The sequence below is a fragment of the Phaethon aethereus genome (assembly GCF_964289735.1).
Source record: "Phaethon aethereus genome assembly, chromosome: 3".
NCBI classification, from domain to species: domain Eukaryota; kingdom Metazoa; phylum Chordata; class Aves; order Phaethontiformes; family Phaethontidae; genus Phaethon; species Phaethon aethereus.
The window spans coordinates 51364602-51386183 of record NC_138576.1 but is presented as its reverse complement, the minus strand read 5'-3'; the positions used below and the strand labels follow the sequence as shown (position 1 = coordinate 51386183).

At 40.9% G+C, this 21582-nt stretch overlaps 1 protein-coding gene across 1 annotated transcript in view; it reads left to right on the top strand.

Moving 5' to 3' along the window:
• The window catches only part of PDSS2 (decaprenyl diphosphate synthase subunit 2), a 121154-nt gene extending 101033 nt beyond the window's left edge, over positions 1-20121 (top strand). Inside the window, exons 5-8 of the mRNA XM_081997113.1 lie at positions 523-693; positions 2158-2289; positions 7490-7525; positions 19516-20121. Of these exons, the coding sequence (XP_081853239.1) occupies positions 523-693; positions 2158-2289; positions 7490-7525; positions 19516-19674 (498 nt within the window). The 3' untranslated portion in view covers positions 19675-20121. The remainder of the gene's footprint in view (positions 1-522; positions 694-2157; positions 2290-7489; positions 7526-19515) is intronic.
• The last annotated feature ends 1461 nt before the right edge of the window (positions 20122-21582 follow it).

The following is a 21582-nucleotide window of genomic DNA, read 5'->3' as shown; positions in this document are numbered from 1 at the left end:
ACTGCAAAGGAGAAATTGTAGGGAGTTCTCGAGTTTGTTTGGGATTGTTTATTCTCAGTAACTGGCAAGAGGCTGCAGTGCAGAAGTACTCTGGGATGTGGGGTTTTTGATTTTGTTTTTCGGTTTGGTTTGGGGGGTTGGGGGTTTTTTTGTTGTTTTTTGTAATTTTTTTTCCTCCCCAGTCCCTCATGAGGAATATAGTCAGCTGTTAATGTTCAGTGTAATGATACAGTCATTAAGAAAAGGATCTATGTTGAATCTGCTGACAGCTCCACATATTTTGCATTGTTCTTTTTGAGAAGAAAATTAAAATGGTGTTTGTTGAGGCTGCCAGTGTCTTTATTCTGATACTTTTCTCTACTCATCCCCAAAAGAATGCTGCTCTTTATTTGGCACCATGGCACCCACAGTTTTGTTACTCACCATGTGTCACATTATCCTGTACAACTTTCTTAACTTCTGGGAGCTGACACAGCTGCAGCTTCGGTGTTTTCATGTTAGCCCTTGTTTCATTTTCAGGAGAACTCTCTTACAGATGATATCGGCATATCTACGTGGAAGGAGCAGGTTTTCCTGTCGCATAGTGCCTTGCTGGCAAAGAGCTGCCAGGCTGCAATGGAGCTAGCAAAGCACAGCACTGAGATTCAGGACACGGCATTTCAGTATGGAAAGCACATGTCTATGAGTCATAAGGTATGCCTTTTCCTTTCCTTCTGGGATCTTAAAAGCAGAAAGATGTGTAAGATATGTTGCTCTTGAGCTCTGTCGTATACTGCCACTATGCTGTAGACTTCTGCCAGCCAGTCAGTGGTGTTGAGAGATTTGACTGCTGCCTCGTGTGAAGATGTTTGCAGAAACTGCTGGTATGAACAGAGCTTATGAACTGGCAAAATCACAATTCACAGAATCACAATTCTGGCAATGTAGCTTATTTCATGCAAGGCTCTGTTAATGTCCCTCTAGCGCATCTTTCTGTAGCAGCCTAAAACTTGACCTTCTCTGCTCCTAAGTTCTTCTTGAAGCCACTGTCCCAGCAGCAGGAGTTGCAGGAGGAAGCATGTGTTGGGTCTCAGCTGCCACCATGCAGAGATTTGTACCGAGAGGCTCAACAGCCTGCAGCAGCACATGAGTCTGAGGGCTGAAGGACCCACATGTTCCCTTCTGAATCACCTGCTGTGGAGGTAACTTAAGGAGGGGTAGCTGAGGGATAAGGAGGGAGGTCACCAGGTACGGGCAGCAGCAGCCTACACCTCTGCAGCTGTAGGATTTCCCAGAGATGGCCTCTGACCTGCATTAGAAGTCTTTCAGTCCACAGCTAGAGTTAGTCCAAAGGAAAACACACACAGTATGAAACTCAGGTCCTTGGAACTCTTGTTTTGCCCTAAAGATCTGCTCCTACTGTATTGCACTACTTGCAGGTATAGATGTAGCTTTGAGACAGGCAGAGAGACCTCCCATCCGCTTCAGCTGACTTGGTTTAGACAGTTTCTAGTTCCTTCAGGAGAAGGAAGTGGTTTTATAAAGCAGAGCTTTACTGCCGTAGAAATGCCACTATATGCTATTACTAGGTACAAGTCTAACAGTAAATGGCTTCTGGTGCAGACTATAGCCTTAATATTTTGTGTATGCTTTAATATTAATACATTCACCATTGACATACAGTTGTGTATAAAGGATTGCATAATTTTCATAGAAAGCTCCTAGCCATGTAATGTTTCCTTTGTTGGAAGGAGGGTCATATTGCATCAGCTCCCTTGGGTACTGAAAAGTAGAATGTATTAGCCTTCACAGATTAAAAACTGATATTCTTCCCATCATAGACTGGATCATTCTTTCCTTTATATTTTTTTGCTTCCTGACACTCAAAAATTGCCTACGGGGCTGTGTCCCATCACTTGCCCAGCTCTGCAAGCTGTTCTTTACCCATTTCTTTGCAGATTGTCTACATGCTTCTCTTTACCACAAGTTTCTGCCGCTGGAATGCTTCCCCCTCTTCCTCTCTCTCCCCCAAACTTGAAAAAGTGTGACCAAAGTGCAAATGTCAAACCAGAAAGTGGCAAGTAGGTATAGGATCAGGATATGGACCGTGATCTGCTGAGTGGGTGGATATGTATAGACTCTTCCTGGCAATTAAAGAAAGACGTTCTTCTCTTTCAGCTACATTTGGACCTTCAGCCATTTGTTAAAGAAAGTTCTAGTGATACCATGGCTTTCAGTTTGAATTCTGCTCCGGCAGTCCTGCATCAGGAATTCCTTGGAAGGGAGGCATGGATTAAACAGATCAGAGAGGTAAATTAAAGCATTGTTTAGAATTTCCTAGTTTGACATTTGTATCTCTCTTCCTATCTATACTTTAAATCTGCAAAGAAACTCTAGAAACTAACAACAGGCAAGATGATACAGAGGTTACCTCTACGTTCCAGTATGTAGCACCTCTCTCTTCCGTGCTTTCGGGAGGGGGGAAATCTAGGGACAGTTGAGCTCTGTCAAACTTCTGTGTGTCAGTGTAACAAGTGGATTCGTGTGGAGCATACGTCTGTTCCTCTGCACTACTTGTGCAGTCCCATGTCTTAGCTTAAAGCTACTTTCACTGGCAGCTTAAAGCAGAGAACTTTGCATTATAGTGGTTGAAAGGTAGGCACACATTTCCTTCTGCCAGCTTGGCTCTCAGAGCAGGAATCTTGGATGGGGGGGAAAGATCTGGGGAATTTGGCTTCCTGACCACTATGAAATATTTGTGAGATCTAGCTGGTTGATGTCCTTGTTCTCAATTCTCTTAATTCAGCTGTCTTTTCCTCTAACCCTTAGATGAAGAAGGCAGTAAGAATAAGATAGCTGTGTAGTGTAGATCTGTTTCACGTACCATGTAGCACAGCAGGGTTCAGGTCCATGAATAGGTTCCTGGGTGTTGTTGAAACACAAATAGATAACTGTATAAGACAGCAGGGGGAGAAAGGGAGGGAAACACTAACAATGGCCAAAATTAAGCATTCTGTTGAGTTCCTGCATCAGTCGGAGATGTTTTGCCTGTCTAAACAGCTGTGATGAGTACTTGTTTGGAAATTCCTGCAGTTGTCATACAGATTTTTCAGTAGAAAGGCTGCGGCCTTCAATAAGAAGCTAGCTCTTTGCAAGTGTATTAATTCAGGATGTGCTTGCCAATGGCTCCTTTCCTTGCTGGCTTGGAAGCAGGACTCTGGGGCAGAAGGTGTGGAATCCGAGTATCTGCCTAGTTGTAGGTTCATTGTTGCAGCCTGCCTTCACGTACCGCAAACAAGAGGCCTAGTCTCTTCAGCAGTGAAATTTTGGCAAGTATATGCAGAATCTACAACCTTAGAGTGGTAAGGAGTTGGGAGATCTTAAAATGAAGCAAACCTTTTGTCATTTTGAAATTAGGGGCTGTTAGTTTATAATGTGCGATGAGGAATTTTGTAATTCTACAATCTCAACACAAGGCTCATATGCGAGCTGAATGTAAATGAGTTTGGATGATTGCAGTTGGAGAATAATGGTATTACCACAGCACAGTTTATGAAAGCTTTGAAACAATTTCCCATCTGCAGAATCAGGAGGTTGCAGGACTCCAGGAGTGCCGTCTGTCTGCTTGCTAATTCTCATACTGAAAATGGGCATTACAGAAACAATGAAGCAGTTCTCTCGGAAAGTGAGTGTGTGCGTGAAGGTGACATGCAGTATGCAAAAGTATCTACTAACTACTACTTTAGCTAAATACAAAGCGGAACACCTCGTCCAGGAGCCTTTCTTGGCTTGTGCTGATTTAGAAAGGAAAATTACCTTTCATTAACTACAAGCGCTTTCAGATATCATCCATAGTCACATTCACTATGTGACATTCAAGATAGTCCAAGCTCTGTATAATGCCTGTATAAGCATTCATACAATGGGTTGAAGACAGCACCTCCCCTTGGCAGCTTCCTGCTCCAGGAAGGTCTTGGAGTTCAAGAAAGTGGAGGTAGAGAGCCCCATTGCATCTAGTAGCCACTGCAGCGGTATACTGCTCAGAAAGCATGTGACTGGGACTCAGAGCCTGTCGTGCATATCTTAGATGAAGGCAGTCTTCAGAGAGGTCATGAAGGATGCCTGAATTGCTGTGGAGTGCCAGTGCTGTGACTGTTTCACCACAGTTCTCTTGTCAGACGTCCGGGTACAGTTGCTGTTCCCGAGGTAGCCTTTGAATGGACGCAGCCTTACGCCACCTTTCTGCTGCTGAGCTGAAGACCTTTTAAAAGCTCCCTTGTCTCTTCATTTGAAAAGAGCAAAATACATCAGATATCCACGTGTGGAAGGTTATATCAACACTGCATATATGTGTTTTGAGATTAGATTCTGATTTGGATGAAATTTAGAGACTGCCTTAAAAGGGACTTGGGGAAACCTTGTCGCAGGAGGAAAAAAATGTGTATGTATGTGTATATGTGTGTGTGTATGCATGGAGATATATATATATCTCTCCATGAATGAATGATCATCCATAAAGACTTGAGTCTCTCCTGTTCTCACTGATCTCACCACCGAAACCTTCCACCTTTCTGCATTTAAAACTAAAATGCTCAATGAACTGTTTGGTCAGGTGTCTATTTTAAAAGGAATATCAGTTGGAGTAGAGTCCTGAAATGCTTTTTAAAATAACAAAAAAACAAAACACACACACACACACAAAAAAAAAAAAAAAACAACCCACCCAACCCTAAATGGTTCCTAGGAAACACTGTGGTAGGCGAAGTGCTTGGATGCTCTTCTTCAGAGAAAGTGTTGAAATAGTTGCTGAATGCAGTCCCACTGAATTTTTTGAAAGCTCTGTATTCTTAAAATTTAGCAGATAATCCATGATTATAGAACGGAGGATTACCTAGGGGTCAAAAGACAGCAGAGTGTCACTTTTAGCCACTTACAGATACCTCTTGCTAGACAAGAGCAAAAAGTCTCCAGAGAACAGGCATCCAACATCTTAGCAGTGAGGTACAAAAGATCGAAGTTTGAATGAAGAAGTTAAGCAGAATCCCTCATGAACAGGTCTAGAATCCATCTTGGCTCGTAGCATTTGTAATCTATAAAAGGAATCAGTCAGAAACTAGAACCACCTCATCTAGACCAAGGCAATCCATGTACCTTTCACTGTATCTTTCTGAGCCTTCTCAGAAAGAAGAGGCAGGGCTGGAAGAAAAGCATTTATCAAATGCCTTATCAAGCACTTCTGAAGTACAGGGTTTTGGAACACATGCAAGAGGGACCATCTCATCTGAGAAAAGTCAATCTTGGGAAACACCCTGAAAACCTGTTCCAAAAGCATTGTCTTAAACCTTTCACTTGTGGTGTGCTTATCTGATGCATTTTGTGTCATTTCATGGGGGATTCAGGGATCCTTCTTCCTGGCAAGGTGAGTTGATTTCACACCACCTCATTTATTAATGAAGAATGTCATGGTATTATTGTCCCTCACTACTGGTACATGGTGATCTGTGGTGTTCAGGAGGAAGGCTGAGCTGAGTTGGCCATTCATGTCTGATATGCTATTCTTTGAGGGCCCAGAGCCCTGACATTCAGAGGCTGAGCTCCCCAGCCAAGCAGTGAGACCTAGAAAGTTATCAAAGTTTGACAAGAGTGCATACCTTTTGCAAATCAGGCTTAATACCTCTGAGGAAGCTAAACCAGATGCAGGAGTCTGATGTAAAAGGAAAAAAAAAACCTAAAACTGTGTTTCTGAAATTGGGGTCAGTAAAAGTCAAAAGAGCCAAAGTACTGTGAGAAGAAAAAGAAAGGAAAAAAGCAAAGGCGCAGTGGTAATAAAGAAGGCTTAAGAAACAGATTAGATAAGATTGCTGCTTGGAGGAGCACAACTGCCATTGAATCGAATGCTTGAGAGGAGCAGAGCGTGAGAAAATATTCTTGCTGTTTGTAACATGTATTAGTTGCCCGAGGAGTCATGCTGAGCACACCTCTTCTGGTATTGCTAAGACTAAAAAACATCTTCTTCAAACGTGTTGGCAAATTCTCCACTGCACTGTGAATCTGCATGTAGGCAGTCATTTGTTAAAGAACATATTTCTGGTGTGTTCTGATACACAATATAAGTACTAAATATATTTTGAAGAAGCCATAACATCCGACCTGTATGAAGTTGGCAAATCAAAGAGATGGGAATACACAAATAAGGAAGCAGTTATTGGCAGTGGTTTTGCTACTCCCACATGCTATCAGGCTGTCTTCTTCATACTTACTCCAGAAAAGCTGACTCTTAAGAAGCTTAAAGAGAGTAGTAAAAGAGGTTTTGTGGATCAGTCCCCTTTTTCCTCCAGTGAAATCAGTTTTGTTATCTACTGTTTTCCTTCCTCTTCTGCTTGCTTAGTCTCTCACTGGTTCTTTTCTCTATTTTATTTTTCTTCCCTTACAAAAATTAATTTGTTTTCCAAATCTGTGCCACCTCTTCAAAGCTGTGCTTGCCACATAGCAGTCCTCCTCAGTGCAGGCTTCAACTCTTCTCCCTATGCCAATTGACCTGCTGCTCTCAACTGCTTTCTGAAGTCCCCACAGAGGACATGGAGAGGTAGCGGTCTTAATCTACACCTTTTCAGGAGACACGTTCCAGAAGAACTGAGGTTTGTTGTCTTCCCTTGTGGAGACTACAGGGAAAGAAACAGGTCATTTTTTTTCTCAATGTGCCTGAAAAGAGTCGAGCTGGAGTTGGATGAAGTGATAGTGATACAGCTGGATCCATATTACTTCTAAGGGAAGGGCTTCAGGTTGATTAAGCAGGAATATTCTGGGTCTGGCAGAGCACTGCCACTGGGTGAGAAAGACGTAGACATCTTCTCTTCTACATCGTCCTGTGACAAAATTGAGGAAATGGGACTACATACTTTACTGCATCTGGGCAAGAAGAAATTTAAAATTTATTCATACTTCTTTCTGAATGTGTTAGGAGTTATAGGTTGTATGTATCTGCTGCTTAAGTAAAGGGTGACGCTGATACTTAAATGCAATTCTAAACCAAAAGCACCTCTAACGTAGGTCTAGTAGTGCTGACATGGTCCTGAAATCTCTTTTTGAGAGCTCTAGACTATGAACTGTGTGCAAATCACTATAGATATATGGAGAGTTCTCTTTTAAAAAAAATAAATCCTGTTATTTCTGATATGAAGTATAGTTTATTTCAGAATCTCATGGGAGAGATTACTTAATGCAAACAGCAAGATTTCTTAAGACCAAAACATTTTGGATTCAGCAAATGTTTAACTAGAAGTCATAAAAAACCTAAAAATTATATTGAGTATCTGCAACTCTCATCTGAAACAGAACCATTTATGTAAGCTGGTAATATATTTGGTTGTATTTTAGGTTTTTCCACATCAGATTCCTAAAGAAAGTCAATTCTGTTGAAAGTAGTAGCTCTTTTAATTGCATTCTTTATTCTTGCAACTCTAGTTTGTAATATGTAATGACTTATAAAAAATCTCTCTTTCTCTTCAAGGCACAAAGCAAAGGAAATATAATGGACTACAAGAAGGTTGGTAAATTACATTTAAATCTCCTTATTATCTTTAATGTTTTGTGCAATATTTTCAAGGGTATTCTTGACAGTTGAGAGAAACTTCCTTATTAAAGTCAGGTTATTGTATATGGAGGGAGAGAGAATGGCTTGTGCAATTTCTTGATTTTAAAAGCCAGTAGTAGTCAGCTGTACTGTAAGTATCAAATGCAGCTATTTAATAATAATTTCTGCCATTATTTATCCCATTTACTTCCCCATACTTGGTTTTGAAACGAGGCTTCTGATGGCTTTTGTTGTCTTCCTTTTCTGCAGTCATTTGCAGGCTAGCTCCCATCACTGGTCTCTATATATTGACAGAGGATGCTGTTACTTTTTCTTATCCTCACCTTAATGCCATGCCATCTATTAAAAAATATACATACACATGTTTTATAATAACTTGTGTTTCTTCCAGTCCACATTATGACTTTTAGCTAAGTCACCATTGTATTTGCTACTGGGACTGCTCTGTAGTAAAGGCAGGCCTGCACTAACTAGCTTATTTACTGAAAGTAGCTGGGACACCATAAAGCTCTTGGAGAGCTGCAGGAGATGGCTGGAAAGGTTCCTCTGGTTAAATATGGGAGCACAGCGTGCTTGTGGTGGGGACAGAAGATGATATTGTGTCCCCAACTCGCTCACTGAGCACGAGCTCAACTTGTTTTGAGTCTTAAGTAGATTAAGAGAGTCTGGTTAGTTATCTCCAGCATCAATAGGAAATAATATATAAATTATTGAGCCATATGCTTCTTCAACTGGGTCCTGAAGACTATTACAGCTATGACTGATTACTGCTAGTACGGAAGGCTAGCACACAGGTACAGGTCAGACTTTTATTATAATCATTCTGTATTAAGAAAATTAGGATTATTAAAATTATTTGGATTATTAAAAAAGCTCTCTGTCCTTCCTTCCTTCCTCTTTGAACATAGAAAGGATCTCAACTTTAGTTTGCTATTTAAAACCTTTGTGCTTTTATTTTTTTCCTACAGTGGAAGAAAACTGATATAACTGTGATTTTCTAAATCACCACTGAGACATTTGTTCTTCAAATATGTCTGAGTATGTCAGACACTTCTCTGGATGTTTAAACTAGGCTTGTTTTTATAAGTCCAGCGTGGGTTTTCTCCTTTTAATTGTTACAATTGTGATCTGCCCAGTGGCATTTCCATAGCTTAAAAAAAAAGGGGGGGGAGTATCTAAAATTGCTTTACAGAATTAAATACTTGTCAGTATATTCTGTATTTTGACTGAAACTATTTCATATTTTGCATCTTTCCCATGAAATTTAAAAACTTATAGTGTTCTTAGGCAACTTGGACACTTGAATAAAAGGAAAAGGAGGGACAGAAGCCCTTCAGGTTTTGTATTTTGAGCAATTGACTTCAGCCAGAAAGCATGTGATTTTACTAGCTCCGGATAATCATCTCTTACACAAGCACAAATATTATGAGTTTAGTAATGATAGTGAAAAATTCTGCATGGTTTTTGTGAGCTCAAACAATAATCAACTTTGGGTTTTGTGGAAGTCTGTTTCAAAGCGATGATGTCATGTCCCTCTCTTCTACGTTTCTTCCTGTAAAACAGAAGTGGTCATTAGTTACATCCATCCTAAATGAACCCAGTAGCCTGTAGCTCACCCCAGCATAGTAGCTTGGCCACTACATGCACACAGCCAATTAAAAGGCATGTTGTGCAGTACAAATTAATTTTTTTTTTTTTGCCCTTTGCTGTGTTGTCTTTATTTCTATATCACTAGAGTCAGTGTTTTGCACATTGCTCAGTCTTTTCTTCTCAGCATCAAAATCCCCTCTCGTCTTTCTATTCAGTTGCTAGAATCACTCTAACATTCCTCATCAAATCTGGGGGCTTTTTTCTCATTGAGTCTCCAAAATACTTCCTCTCTAATTTTTTAAAAGCAAAGGTCGCCAAAACTAGCTGTAGAACTTTCTGAAAATTTGTATTATTTTTATTCTCTTAATTTACATGAACTTCAGTGTGCCAACTAATTGAGAAAAAAATGTTCTTCCTTTAGTTGAATTCATAAATATACGTATACAGTTATGTTATGTATAACATATATTTATGTTAGTTGTTCAGCCTGATGAAGAATATCTTCCCTTACTCGCTGTGGCTTTCAATTAAAATTCTGAATGAAGGTAAATTTGATAAATGGAGACCTACCCATTTAACATTCCTCCTTAAAAGGCAAAGGTCTTATTTAAATTTTGAGACTGCTCAAGAATTTTGAATTATTCTTTTGATGCATCTTATATTAAAATGCTACCCCTGATTTTTTTCACTAACAAAAGAATATCTAGATGGTACAGGTAAATTTAGTGAGGGCTCTAACATAAATATAGAAGCGAAATACTTTGTTAATTTAGTTCGGTCTGAGACTGTCATGTCAATAAGGTTGCTGTGTTCTGCAAAATTTTTTAGTGTTATTTTCTCCCAGCTTTTCTCAATCTTTTTATCAGAAGGGCTTTGATATCACAAAAGGCTTATTTTAAGGTCTGTGTTTCTGAATATATTTTCTCACATTAGTATCTGAATGTTTTACTCTTTTTTTTTTTTTCTCCTTTCCTACACTGCCACACTGCATCCAGACAAATTATTGATCCATCATTGTGGTGTTTGAAAGTCTCTTCCAGAGATGAAAAAGTAGTTTCAGCTCTCTTTTAGTGGTATTTCTCAGACGACAAAAGAGAGAGCACCAGTATGTGGCAGGGACAAAATTCATGTATGTCACTGAAAGAGACAGCAACTTTCCTGTCACTCTCATTTGTATGTGGGATTTTGGCAAAAATCTCAGACTTTTTGAAAACAAAAAGCTTTTATCCATTTTACATCTACTTTGCATCCAAGATAAGCTGCTACTTCTAAAACAACAAACTGAGATTCTCAATTTAATTGTTACTATTTTATAATATTAATTAAAAACTCTCCACTGAAGTCAAGGCCTTAATGGTGCTTGGCATTATACAGACTTGTTAAATGAGTGTATCAATGGCACAACTAGTAGCAGTAATGAGTAAGCTAGGAGTAATTCTTGTTTTCTGGCCAAAGCTCTAGAAAAATTGTAAGATAAGGCTAAATAAAGAAATAGATCCTGTATTTTGTAGCCAATGAGTATGCTACTGCGAGGTTTTGTTGTTTTTCTAAATGCAATATTCAGAAAAGATAAATTAAGTCAAATGAAAGAGGACGTAGTGAAACTTTTTTTTTACTGTAGCCCTGTCCATTTGCTCTGCTGTCTGTTACAGAGGCCTTTCAGCCAAACTGGTGTGGGAAATATGGTACATCAGCATAGTATGCTGTGACATAAGTTGTAGGTTTATATATGAAACACCGTGCTTGACGTTAACACAGGGAGAGGATTTTTTACAGGACTGGAACGAGAATGAGTCAAGAAGTGGTAGATCCAGCCATTCATACGCTGCGTGGCACTAACGCCTTGACTTCCCATGTGGTAGGAAAGAGAGAAGAAAAACGGGAAAGGTCACATTCAGAAACAAGGTGGTTTCTCAGTGGCAGCCTACTGTCATGCAACTAATAAATAACAGTAGGACCGTGCCAGCCAGTTGCGTTAGCAAGAGTCGCGTGGCTCCCCTTCCCCTGCTCACCGTTGACTATCATGGGTCGTGCATTCATCCTGCCGCAGTGCTGTCTGCAGAGCCGTTTTCCAGTCCCGTGGAGCAAACGACACTGGTCCCGTGGCTCTGTTTAAATGCCAGTCTCATCGCAAGAAGTGTCATGCAACTATAGGCCATAGACTACTCACTCTCTTGCTCCTGAAATGCAGCAAAAAGTTCAAGACAGAGGATTGTTGTTTGTAGATATTTATGACCTGTGGTGGCTTTCCAAGAAAATTTGTCATGTTTGTTTTGGAGCAGCCACTGCCATTAGTTCCTTTTGTTACGTTTATTAAAAAGCAGAATAGTCTGATTTAATGAATATAGGGGTTTTTTTAGATTTGTTAGTAATATTACAAAAGCAGACAAAACCATTCAGAAGAAGCAATTTTCTCCTTTGTTGGAATTAACCATATCTGAATTATCAAAGTGTACATCCAGTACCAAAAATCAGTTGCATCTTTGTTTTTAATTAGTCGCAATTTTCCATAGCTGCTTTGGGGTGAGAATCCAGCACAACTTTTGTTTTGTGAAAGCAAAGAACTATCACATCTTTTAACATAAATATCAAGTTAATTGCTTGTGTATGCTAAGATGACAGTTAACATTCACTGTTTGCATTAACGTGATTTAAGAAAGTCATGCTTTTTGGTATAACTTAAGGCATCACTTAACTACCATTGTTTAGATTTAAAAGCTAGTGGGCCTTAAGTTCATTGTGAAAGACATGGAAAGGCATAAGGAGGAGGAGTCGGTGTCTCTTCTAAAATACTAAAGGATCTGTACAATCAATCAGTGTCTCAGGATGACTTGTAATTTTTTGGCAAAATGTACTAAAAGAGCTGCATAACAGCCGGAGTAGCAATGTTCCCTATAAGCAGGCCATCTTTCCTCTACTGATGGGGGTGACTCTCTTCAGATTTGGTTTCTTCCTAGGTAGAGTGGTTTTGAATTTTAAATAAAAAGAGAATTTTTCTGTTTGTCAGATGAGTAGTACTACTAATGGGTAGTAGTTTCTACAGGGTGTTTATGCCCTTTAAAGATGCTTCTCTTTACCTTTTGTATAGAAAAAGTTTCTAAGAAAATATTGGATAAATACATTTACTGCTCCGATTTCAAGTGGCATATGTCATATGTGAAAAACCAACTCCATCCCTGCCGAAACCAGGACACATATCATTCTACATAAATAGCCAACAAAGATTTTTAAAAAATAAATGTATCTTATGACATTATGAAGCGACACATTTAAGTGATTGTGCAGCCTGTTTTGAGAATGAAGAGCATAACCCTGTGTCCAGCCACAAAAATTGTGAAAGTGGATGCTGAGACATTCCAAGGTACTTAAAAAAACAGGTTTTCCTTAAAAAAAGGAAAAATTTTACAGAGTTGATCTACTAGCTGTGAAACGTGTCAGTGCCTTTTCCAGGTAATATTTCAGCAATCTGAAACATCAGTGCTTACTGAGCATGGTGTTCCCACAAAAAAGAGAAAACAAATTTAGAAAAACTAGTGCAGAACACAGCAAACAGAGCACTATTCAGCCACTCGGCCACGGAACAATTTAAATTTTGTGTTTTGGGGTTTCTTTTTTTTTCACTTCAGAAATGCAGAATGTTTTAGTTCACTTCAAGTCAGAGAGAATGCATGATGTTTGAAGACGTCAGTGTATAAGATATCTAGCTGTTTAGGATCATTCTTCTAAAACAGCAAAAAAACAAACAAGCAAAAAAACCCACAAAACCCTGAAGTTACTGTTGATTCCTTATCATGTAAATAATTATAAATTTGACCACTGCAAAACAACAACAAAAAAAATTAAGAATTTCAGTGTTCTCATTTTTACTCTGCATATAAAGTTTAGTACAGCCAAAATATTCACCACATAGAATCATAGGATAGTTTGGGTTGGAAGGGACCTTTAAAGGCCATCTAGTCCAACCCCCCTGCAATGAGCAGGGACACCTGCAACGAGATCAGGTTGCTCAGAGCCCCGTCCAACCTGACCTGGAATGTTTCCAGGGATGGGGCATCTACCACCTCTCTGGGCAACCTCTGCCAGTGCTTCACCACCCTCGTTGTGAAACATTTCTTCCTTAGATCTAGTCTAAATCTAGATAGATTTACTTTTTTTTACTCTTTTACTTCAAAACCATTACCCCGTGTCCTATCGCCCTTCTAAAAAGTCTGTCAGCCATTTTTCTTATAAGCCCTCTTTTGGTTCTGAAAGGCTGCAAGAAGGTCTCCCTGGAGCCTTAAGGTCTCCAGCCTCCAGGCTGAACAACCCCAGCTCTCTCAGCCTGTCCTCACAGGAGAGGTGTTCCATCCCTCGGATCATTTTTGTGGCCCTCCTCTGGACCCGCTCCAACAGTCCCATGTCTTTCCTGTGCTGAGGGCTCCAGAGCTGGATGCAAGACTCCAGGTGGGGTCTCACCTGAGCGGAGTCAAGGGGCAGAATCACCTCCCTCGACCTGCTGGCCACGCTACTTTTGGTGCAGCCCAGGATACAGTTGGCCTTCTGGGCTGCGAGCGCACATTGCCGGGTCATGTCCGGCTTTTCACCCACCATCCCCAAGTCCTTTTCAGCAGGGCTGCTCTTCATCCCCTCATCCCCCAGCCTGTACTGATGGCGGGGGTTGCCCTGACCCAGGTGCAGGACCCTGCACTTGGCCATATTCAGAGAGTCTTCCTCCACCCCTTAATTTGTTGTTCCCCATAGATAGAGCTGTCTGAAAGGAATCTTCTTTGGCTATGAAATAAGGCAGAAATATCTCAGCAGAGAAGATTTGAAGTTAGTTGTCTTTGTACTTGAACACCTGCTTAGTTTTTGTCTCCTTTAATTCTTCAGTCTCCAAAATCCAGCAGTTCCTAGCTTGCCTCTTTGACCTCTCGCTGCCCTCAGACAAGCCATTCTGTCCAACATCAATCCAGAACAGTTGGTCTGAAAGGCAAATACTTAACTGCTATGGCATGGATGAGAAATTTTCTTTTTGCCTTTTTAAAACAAAGAGACTGGGAAACATAGTACTTTGCACTCTGCTTTATTCACAGAGTCATAAGGTAATTTAAGTTGGAAGGGACCTCCGGAGTATGTCTGGTCCAACCTCTTGCTCAAAGCAGAGCCAGTATGGGTTTGCTCAGTTGTTTTGATTATCTGTATGGACAGAGATTTCACAGACTACCTGAGCAACCTGTTCCAGTGCTTGACCTCCCTCCTGGTGGAAAAGAATTTCCTTGGGTCTAATCAGCATTTGCGATGCTGCAACCTGTGCCCGTTGCCTCTCATCCCTTCCACATACACCTCTGAGAAGAGTCTAGTTCTGACTCCCCTGCACTTGCCCATGAGGTGGTTGGGACAGCAATAACAGCCTTCTTTTCTTAAGGCTGAACTAAGCAATTCTCAGCATTTTCTTGCAGACCACGTGCTGCTCCAGCCCCATATCATCTGAGTAGCCTCCCACTGCACTAGCTGCAGAATGGCAATGTCTTTCACTTAGTAAGAAGCCCAGAATTGGGCACAGCACTCCGGATGTGGTCCCACAAGCCCCAGATAGCAGGGCAGTAACTGCTTGCTGAATACACTTGTTAACACAGTCCAAGAAGCGGTTGATGATCTTTGCTGCAAGGACACACTGCTTCAAGAAAAACGTATGTGTGTAGATAACTAACTATGCAGGATAAAGGGTATAGTTTAAACATCAGAAAAACAGGATGTGGACCTCTTGGCCTGTTGGTCATTGATTTGATTTTAGTTGAATTGTCAAATCTGATTAGAGGCAACTTCTGTTGGAATACCATTTAGTAGTATATGTGAAACTAGCAATTGATTTGAGATTCACCATCACCATTTCATTACTCGTTGTATATTTGTATATTTATAACAAATCAGTAGAACCTAAAGGCTGTCTAGACCCTATCGAGGTTGTTGTCCTTTACTTATTAATGTGCCTGAACACTTAATAAACCCCCCCAAACTTTAATGCTACAAAGTAGAGGCAGGATTGTGAATTCACTACAACTGTATATACGGTATGGCCTAGGTAACACAAGTTTTCTTTTTATTATTCATTCTTTTGATTATTACGCTCTACTGCAGGAAACAATTTCTTAGTGTTAATGTCTTACTAGCTCATAAGCAGAGAGATGGGACACACAAGTATAGTCTTTTGGTTTTATGGTGGACTTAGAAGGGTAAGTCAGTAAACAGAGGAGTAAAGTTCTCATCCGTAAGCATCCTTCTGTTCCCACATGTAGGGACAGAACCATGAATGGACTATATATGGTTACATGGCCATTGCTCCAAAACTACCTCTGTAATTTTGTCCAATAGCTTTTAACCTGAGAGATGGAAGCAGTCCTGAGACCAAGGTCTTGAACTCAGATCCCCCCTTCCATAACAAGTGGCTGCAGTTCTGGTTTTTGGCTCTGTTCTTGGCTCAGCAAATCTCAGAGGGTTGAGTGGAAAATGTCCCGACTCCAACTATGTGGTGCTTATGGTTGTTTCCTGAAAGATAGGAAATGGAAGCTTGAAACCAAGGTGCTGATATAAAACTCTCCTTTCCAGTGGGCAATCTCTTTTCCAAGAGGCAATCTTCAAGGAACGATCAATAGCTTGTTACCATTTATTTGAAGGACTTGCCTAGAGCGTGTGGTTGTAGAGGGAGATAGTGGAAAGCAGCCTTAAAGTTGGAAGGGCTCAGAAAGCATCCCTTTCTCCTCCTCTTGGTTTGCTGGTATAAGATGGCTGAACAGAAGGAAGTGACAAGAAGGGAAGGACGAGGCTGGAGAAATAGAGCCCAGTCTCTCACTCAGCAGTCTATCCTCCTGTGTGTATTCAGAGCATTCAGAATAAGAAGCCCTCATTACTTCCCTCCTTTCCATATATTTTTTTTTCTTTTGCTCTTTCTGTAACTCTTGATCAGAGCCATCCTGCCTTCCAGCTAAAGGCTAGGGAATGAGAAGAAATGAAAATAAATTCATTGCAAGTCTAACGGATGCGGCTGGGCTTCGTGCAAATAGAGCAGGCTGAATGGAGACTCTTGATGTGCTCTGTTCTCTGTGCTCAGCCACGCATCTTTTTTCCCAGACTGTGAAGATGATGATGATGTTGTTGCTTTTGCTTAGATTCATAGAACAACCTTAAGACACTAAAGTTTGGGGTTCTGAGCTCCATGTGTATCAGGCAAAACTGTCCAGCCTGGTCAATATCTGAACATACTAAGGAAAACAGAAGGTGCTGAAGGAAAAACAGTGTTGGTATATTGATGGCGTCACTTCCCATCTGAGTCTTAACTTGGGTGCACTATTGCAAGACTATTCTTTAAGCTGAATTTAAATAACCAAAACCCAGTCGGTGATTTTTCAGATTCTTGGCACCTGTAGAATGAAGTAGAACTGTAGTGCCAGTAGTCTGAACGAAAGGTTAAAAGTTAAAATGCAGTATTGCAGCCTATCTAGCAGTTCAACTGGAGAAAAGTGTGTTGAAGCAGTTTTGACTTATATTTGGTTTTAATTATTGAATGCAACTCTGAAGAAGGTTGTGTTTTAATGATGGATGAAATTGTTCCTACAAGTGGAAATATGTTTGCACAAAATGATGACATATAAGTAGAGACTGAAAGAGCAGATTCCTTTATTTAGAAGAAATCAATGAGGGAGCGTAATTAAAGTTTACAAAGTAACAAATAAAAGCAGTTCATTTTGCTTTTCTATTTATTTGCCTCAAAAATTAGCAGCTCCTATCCAAATGACATTAAAAAAATAATATATCTAAACTGCATACATGGATTTTAAATATACTTAGTTTGTGAAGTTCATTACATAAAATGATTGAAGCTCAAAAATTGAGAGAGCACGTGGAAGTGTAACTGTGTAATACAACTGACGGCACAGCTAAAAGCTGAAATTAGGGTTTTTTTGCATACAGCAGGGCTACTGAAGCCTGGTTTCTTATGGAGTTATATCCTGTATTCTTTAATAACTATTCCACTACAAGAAGCCAAATTTGTACTCTTTTTTTTCCCTTTTTTTTTCCTTCTTTTTTTCCTTCTTTTTTTTTCTTTTATTTTTTCTCCCTTTTACAACCCCAGCTGAGATAGAGGTAGCATGCAGTCTGGTTAATCCAGACTGGTTTGCCTCAGTCGATGCTTATTTGAATTGACCACCTGATTCTGCAAATGGAATATAAAACAGGTAAGTTTTTAAGGACTATAAATCGTTCATTACATAGGATGATCTCTAGCTGCAAAGCTGAGGAAGGAGCTTGCCATACGAGCAAGATTTTTTCGTTTTGAGGTTCCTTGAACTTTCCTTGGAAACATTCAGTAGCGGCTTAGTCTGTTTTTTGTATAGCACACAGTTTGACATGAGCTTTGCAATTGTTTTGGCTTCACGGCACTACGTGTGTCTAAGGGCTTACACAAGACAAGCGTGTAAATGGATTGTGCCCCTGCCTTAGAATTCTTCCCCTTTCCAGATCTTGGTGTTACAAGTAAGACATAGTACATATATGCAATCATATATGCTTAAGTTAAGCTCCTCTGATCTTTGACCAGTTTGGAGACTTTTTAGGAGCTATTTTCTTTCCCGTTTACATCTCAATATATACTTACATGAGTATTACCAGGTATGCTAAACCTTTTTAATGAACTTTAGCAAATCAGCAGAGTTTGCTTAAGATGTGTGGGTTCTGCCATCTCGCAAAGTTGTGTCTCAAGGAAGGGGGAAGAAACACCTTTTCACACTGCTAACGTACCTCATCTCGCCTATCCCCACCTTTGCTGTAGAGCTGTGGTTGTATAGCTGATTCCCATTCGTTAGAAGATGTGTTGAATTAACTATGCGATGCATTTATGCCTCGGGGCAAGTTCCTTTCCAGCGCACAGCGCAGGAAGATTCTAACTGAAGTGGAGAATAAAATTTTTATGAACTGGGACTTGAACACTCAAGTGCTGTAATATGCTTTCAGCTAATTTCATCTTTAAATACAGATAATGAATCCACTTCAGTTTGTATTCAGATAAGAAATGTCATTCAGTCTGTATGAATGCAAGTAACTGTAAAAACTGGTGTACTTTCACAATTTGGTCATGGCTTAGACTTTTTTAACATGATTTAAACTAGATAGATAAGGTTATACTGATGTATTTGTAAATGAATTGGGGCATTGGACTGTGTATTGCAGAAAACCAGAACTTATAAATCGCTGTATAATTAGTTACTGTAGATACCTGTTCAAGAAAAGCCGTTTTTTTTCAAAAGCCAATATAGTGATTTAACCCACCTACAAAAGCCAGGTGGGACACATTAAAGATGCTGTCATGCTTTTGGGATAATCAAATCCCGAAGATCCATCTGGCCTTGGTTCTTAGGCTCTGGCAAGAGGCATCAGGCTGGAGTTGGTCTGCAGACACCTGTACTTCAGAGTTGAAAAACATAACAGTGTTTCATGACAGTCTTGTGTTGCTGTTCAGGAAAAAGTAATAATGAAAAAAAAAAAGCCCTTAATAAATGTGATTACTATTTAGAGCTTCAGCTAAATTGAGTTACTGGGAAAAAACAACATGTTTTGTTTTACGTATTTGCTCATATTATTTCATATGAAATTTAACCTGTCATTTACCTAAGTTTTTTAGGTGCCAAATCTTTCCAGTAGCTTGCCATGAAATGTCTGTTATTCCATGAAAATATTTTCTTTCTCATATGGCATATCACTAAACTATCGTCGGATTCCCTAGCCTTACTGAGAAGATTGAGTTTGCATGGATATAGTTCAGTACAATAAAGTTTAACACATCCCACTTTACTGACAAAATTCACTTTTGTCCACTGTAACAAATGTAATCATATGGTATATAAATGAAAGCCTGTATTACAAAAGACAAGAGTTCAACGTGTGTCATCCTGTGCCTGTTTCTAAAAATGGGATGGAATGGCTGTTCATAAAACCCAGTTTTTGGCTGCAGAAAACGAGAGTGAGCGAACGGCTCGTCTGCTAGTTCTGTACAAAAGCTCTTAGACAGTGGCTTAGGTATGAAATGCCCAGATATTTTGATTTTTTTTATTATTTATTTTATTTTTAAATTGTGTGCTCCTTGGAGAGCCAGCATCTTTCAGGTGATGAAGTAACGGGTGATGTCGTTAAATGACCCGCAGCTCTATTGTAGTGAGGAGCCAAACCGGAGCAGCTGAGAGTATTTGAGAGCTTTGTCTGACGGCCTTGGTTCTTGCCTTTACCCCGGGAGGGGGCGGTGGGAGCCCTGCGCTCTTAGAGGTAGTTGTGCGCGCCGGCGCTGCCAAAACCCACCTCGTTGTGCCTGTGTTTTCTGACAGCTGCAGGAAGCGATCAAGGCCGGCAAAGGTGTGACTTCTGCCATCGACCTCTGCCGCTGCCACGGAAAGAGGGCACTGGCGGCGCTGGAGCGCTTCCCTCCCTCCGAGGCCAGGGCCGCCTTGGCCAACATCGTCTACGCCGTGACCAGGTTTCCCTGAGCCGCCGCCCCCGGAGGAGCTGCTCTCCCTCCGTGGGCGGGAGCAACCCTGCGGGGATGCCGACGACACCCCGCGCCGCTGGGCGACCTCATCCCCCCGTCCCGTCCTGACGGAGGAACGCACACCGGCTGCCGCCGCCACCGCCACCGGCAAAAATTTGGGAGGGGGAAGAAAAAAAGGTCACAGCCGGCTTTCGCTTGTCGTGCCAGAAGCACACTTGAGGCTGCACCGGTAGAAATAATTAATGAGTCCCGTTTCCGTGACCTCAGCAAATGGACAGGAAATAAGTCGGTATTGATTGGGCACCGGCGGGGACGGCGCCAGGGCGGAGGCCGGTGGTTTTCCTGCCCGAGGGATGGAGGGGCGTGAAGATCCCCCTCAAACCTGCCCAGACAGAGCGAGCTGCCGAAGCCGGGAACTAACGTACCCGCTTGTCAAGGGGAAGGGCAGTTTGGGGGATTAATGGGGGAAAATCCTCTCTCTGTCTGCATGCAGTCATGTCTCCTCACGCTGTTTTTATGTATTCAAATGTAAAATTACCCTGTGTCTAATGCTTTCCGTATTTGAGAAACTTGCTGACAAAACGTGTCAAGCATGGTAAGTAGGAGCTTTAAAATATTTAATCAAATATTAATTTGTCTTTGTTAAGGGAAGTGACTGCTTGGGTTTTATACTGTGTGTGTAAAATATGTTGCTCTGGGTCAAAGAATGAGGTTTTCCCAACTCTCCTGGGGGAGGGAATATCCCTCCCTCAGATCAAGCAGTTTGTTTCAACACGGTCTTACACAAAAGAATTTCCTAGGTTTGTGACACTTGCGTTCATTTAAGCCGAATAAATGTTAATTTGTAAGGCTAGACATAGGCCTTTGGCAGAAAGGAAGAAGGAATGTTCTGCGAGTACAGTCTTTCACCGCAGCGAATAAAATGCAGAAAATACTGGAGAAGTTTTGAACCTCAGTGTGTTGAATTTTCAAGTCCAATTACAGACAGCATATAAGGTGTATCAGAAGCCGGCAATTGGAGACTGTCTCTGTTTTGTTCATAGGAGATGATTTTTGTGGTTTGCATGCATGCAATCTGAGAACGCCGTTGACAAGAAGGCTGAGTTTACATAAATGATCTAGATTGAGACTCAGCTACCTTTCTTCCTTCTGTGGTGTAATTACAGCCCAATCTGGAGACAGCTAGCACAGCAAACAGATTTCATTACATCGCTCACTCAAACACTAAGTGGAGTTATTTCTGTTAAATTCTCTCCTCCCTCCTTCTCTCCCTGCACTCCTTCCCCCTGTCACACAGCTTGTTTCTTGTAGACCAGCGTGTTGCATTCCACCAAATGCAAATTATAAATAAAAACTCTATCCTCTAAAAATATACTGAAAATACATCCTGCATATGTACATAATATTCTGTGTAATATATGCCTATATTATACCATAATATTATATGTATAACAAGCACCCTTGAGACACAATCATCTTATGGGAGCAGCATCCAGAATTCAGGGCTCGCTTTGTTTTGGAGAGTGGTCTTAACACCAGATCCCTTCTTGTTTGCACTTCGTTCTTAGGCCTGTCCCGGCATTTTCTCTCTTCCCAAGGCTCTGGTACTTCTGCCTGAGTTAGTGCTGCTGCTGCAGCAGGAAGGCTAGAGACAGAAGAGGAGCACCGAGAAGCGTGGGTTAGCCCAGGCAGTGGCAGCCATCTGCCTTAGCTGACCACTGTACAGTTTCACCTGTGAAGTTCCCTGGAGTTCTGCTAATGTAGAACATGTGCTTGAAAGAAATACCTAAATTCAACAAGAGTCCAGGGGGTTTTTGGCTCTGGTTTTTACATATTACATACAGTAGGAGCCATACATAGCCTTCTCTGTCTTACATCTACGCCAAGTGGTTCACAATGATTTAGG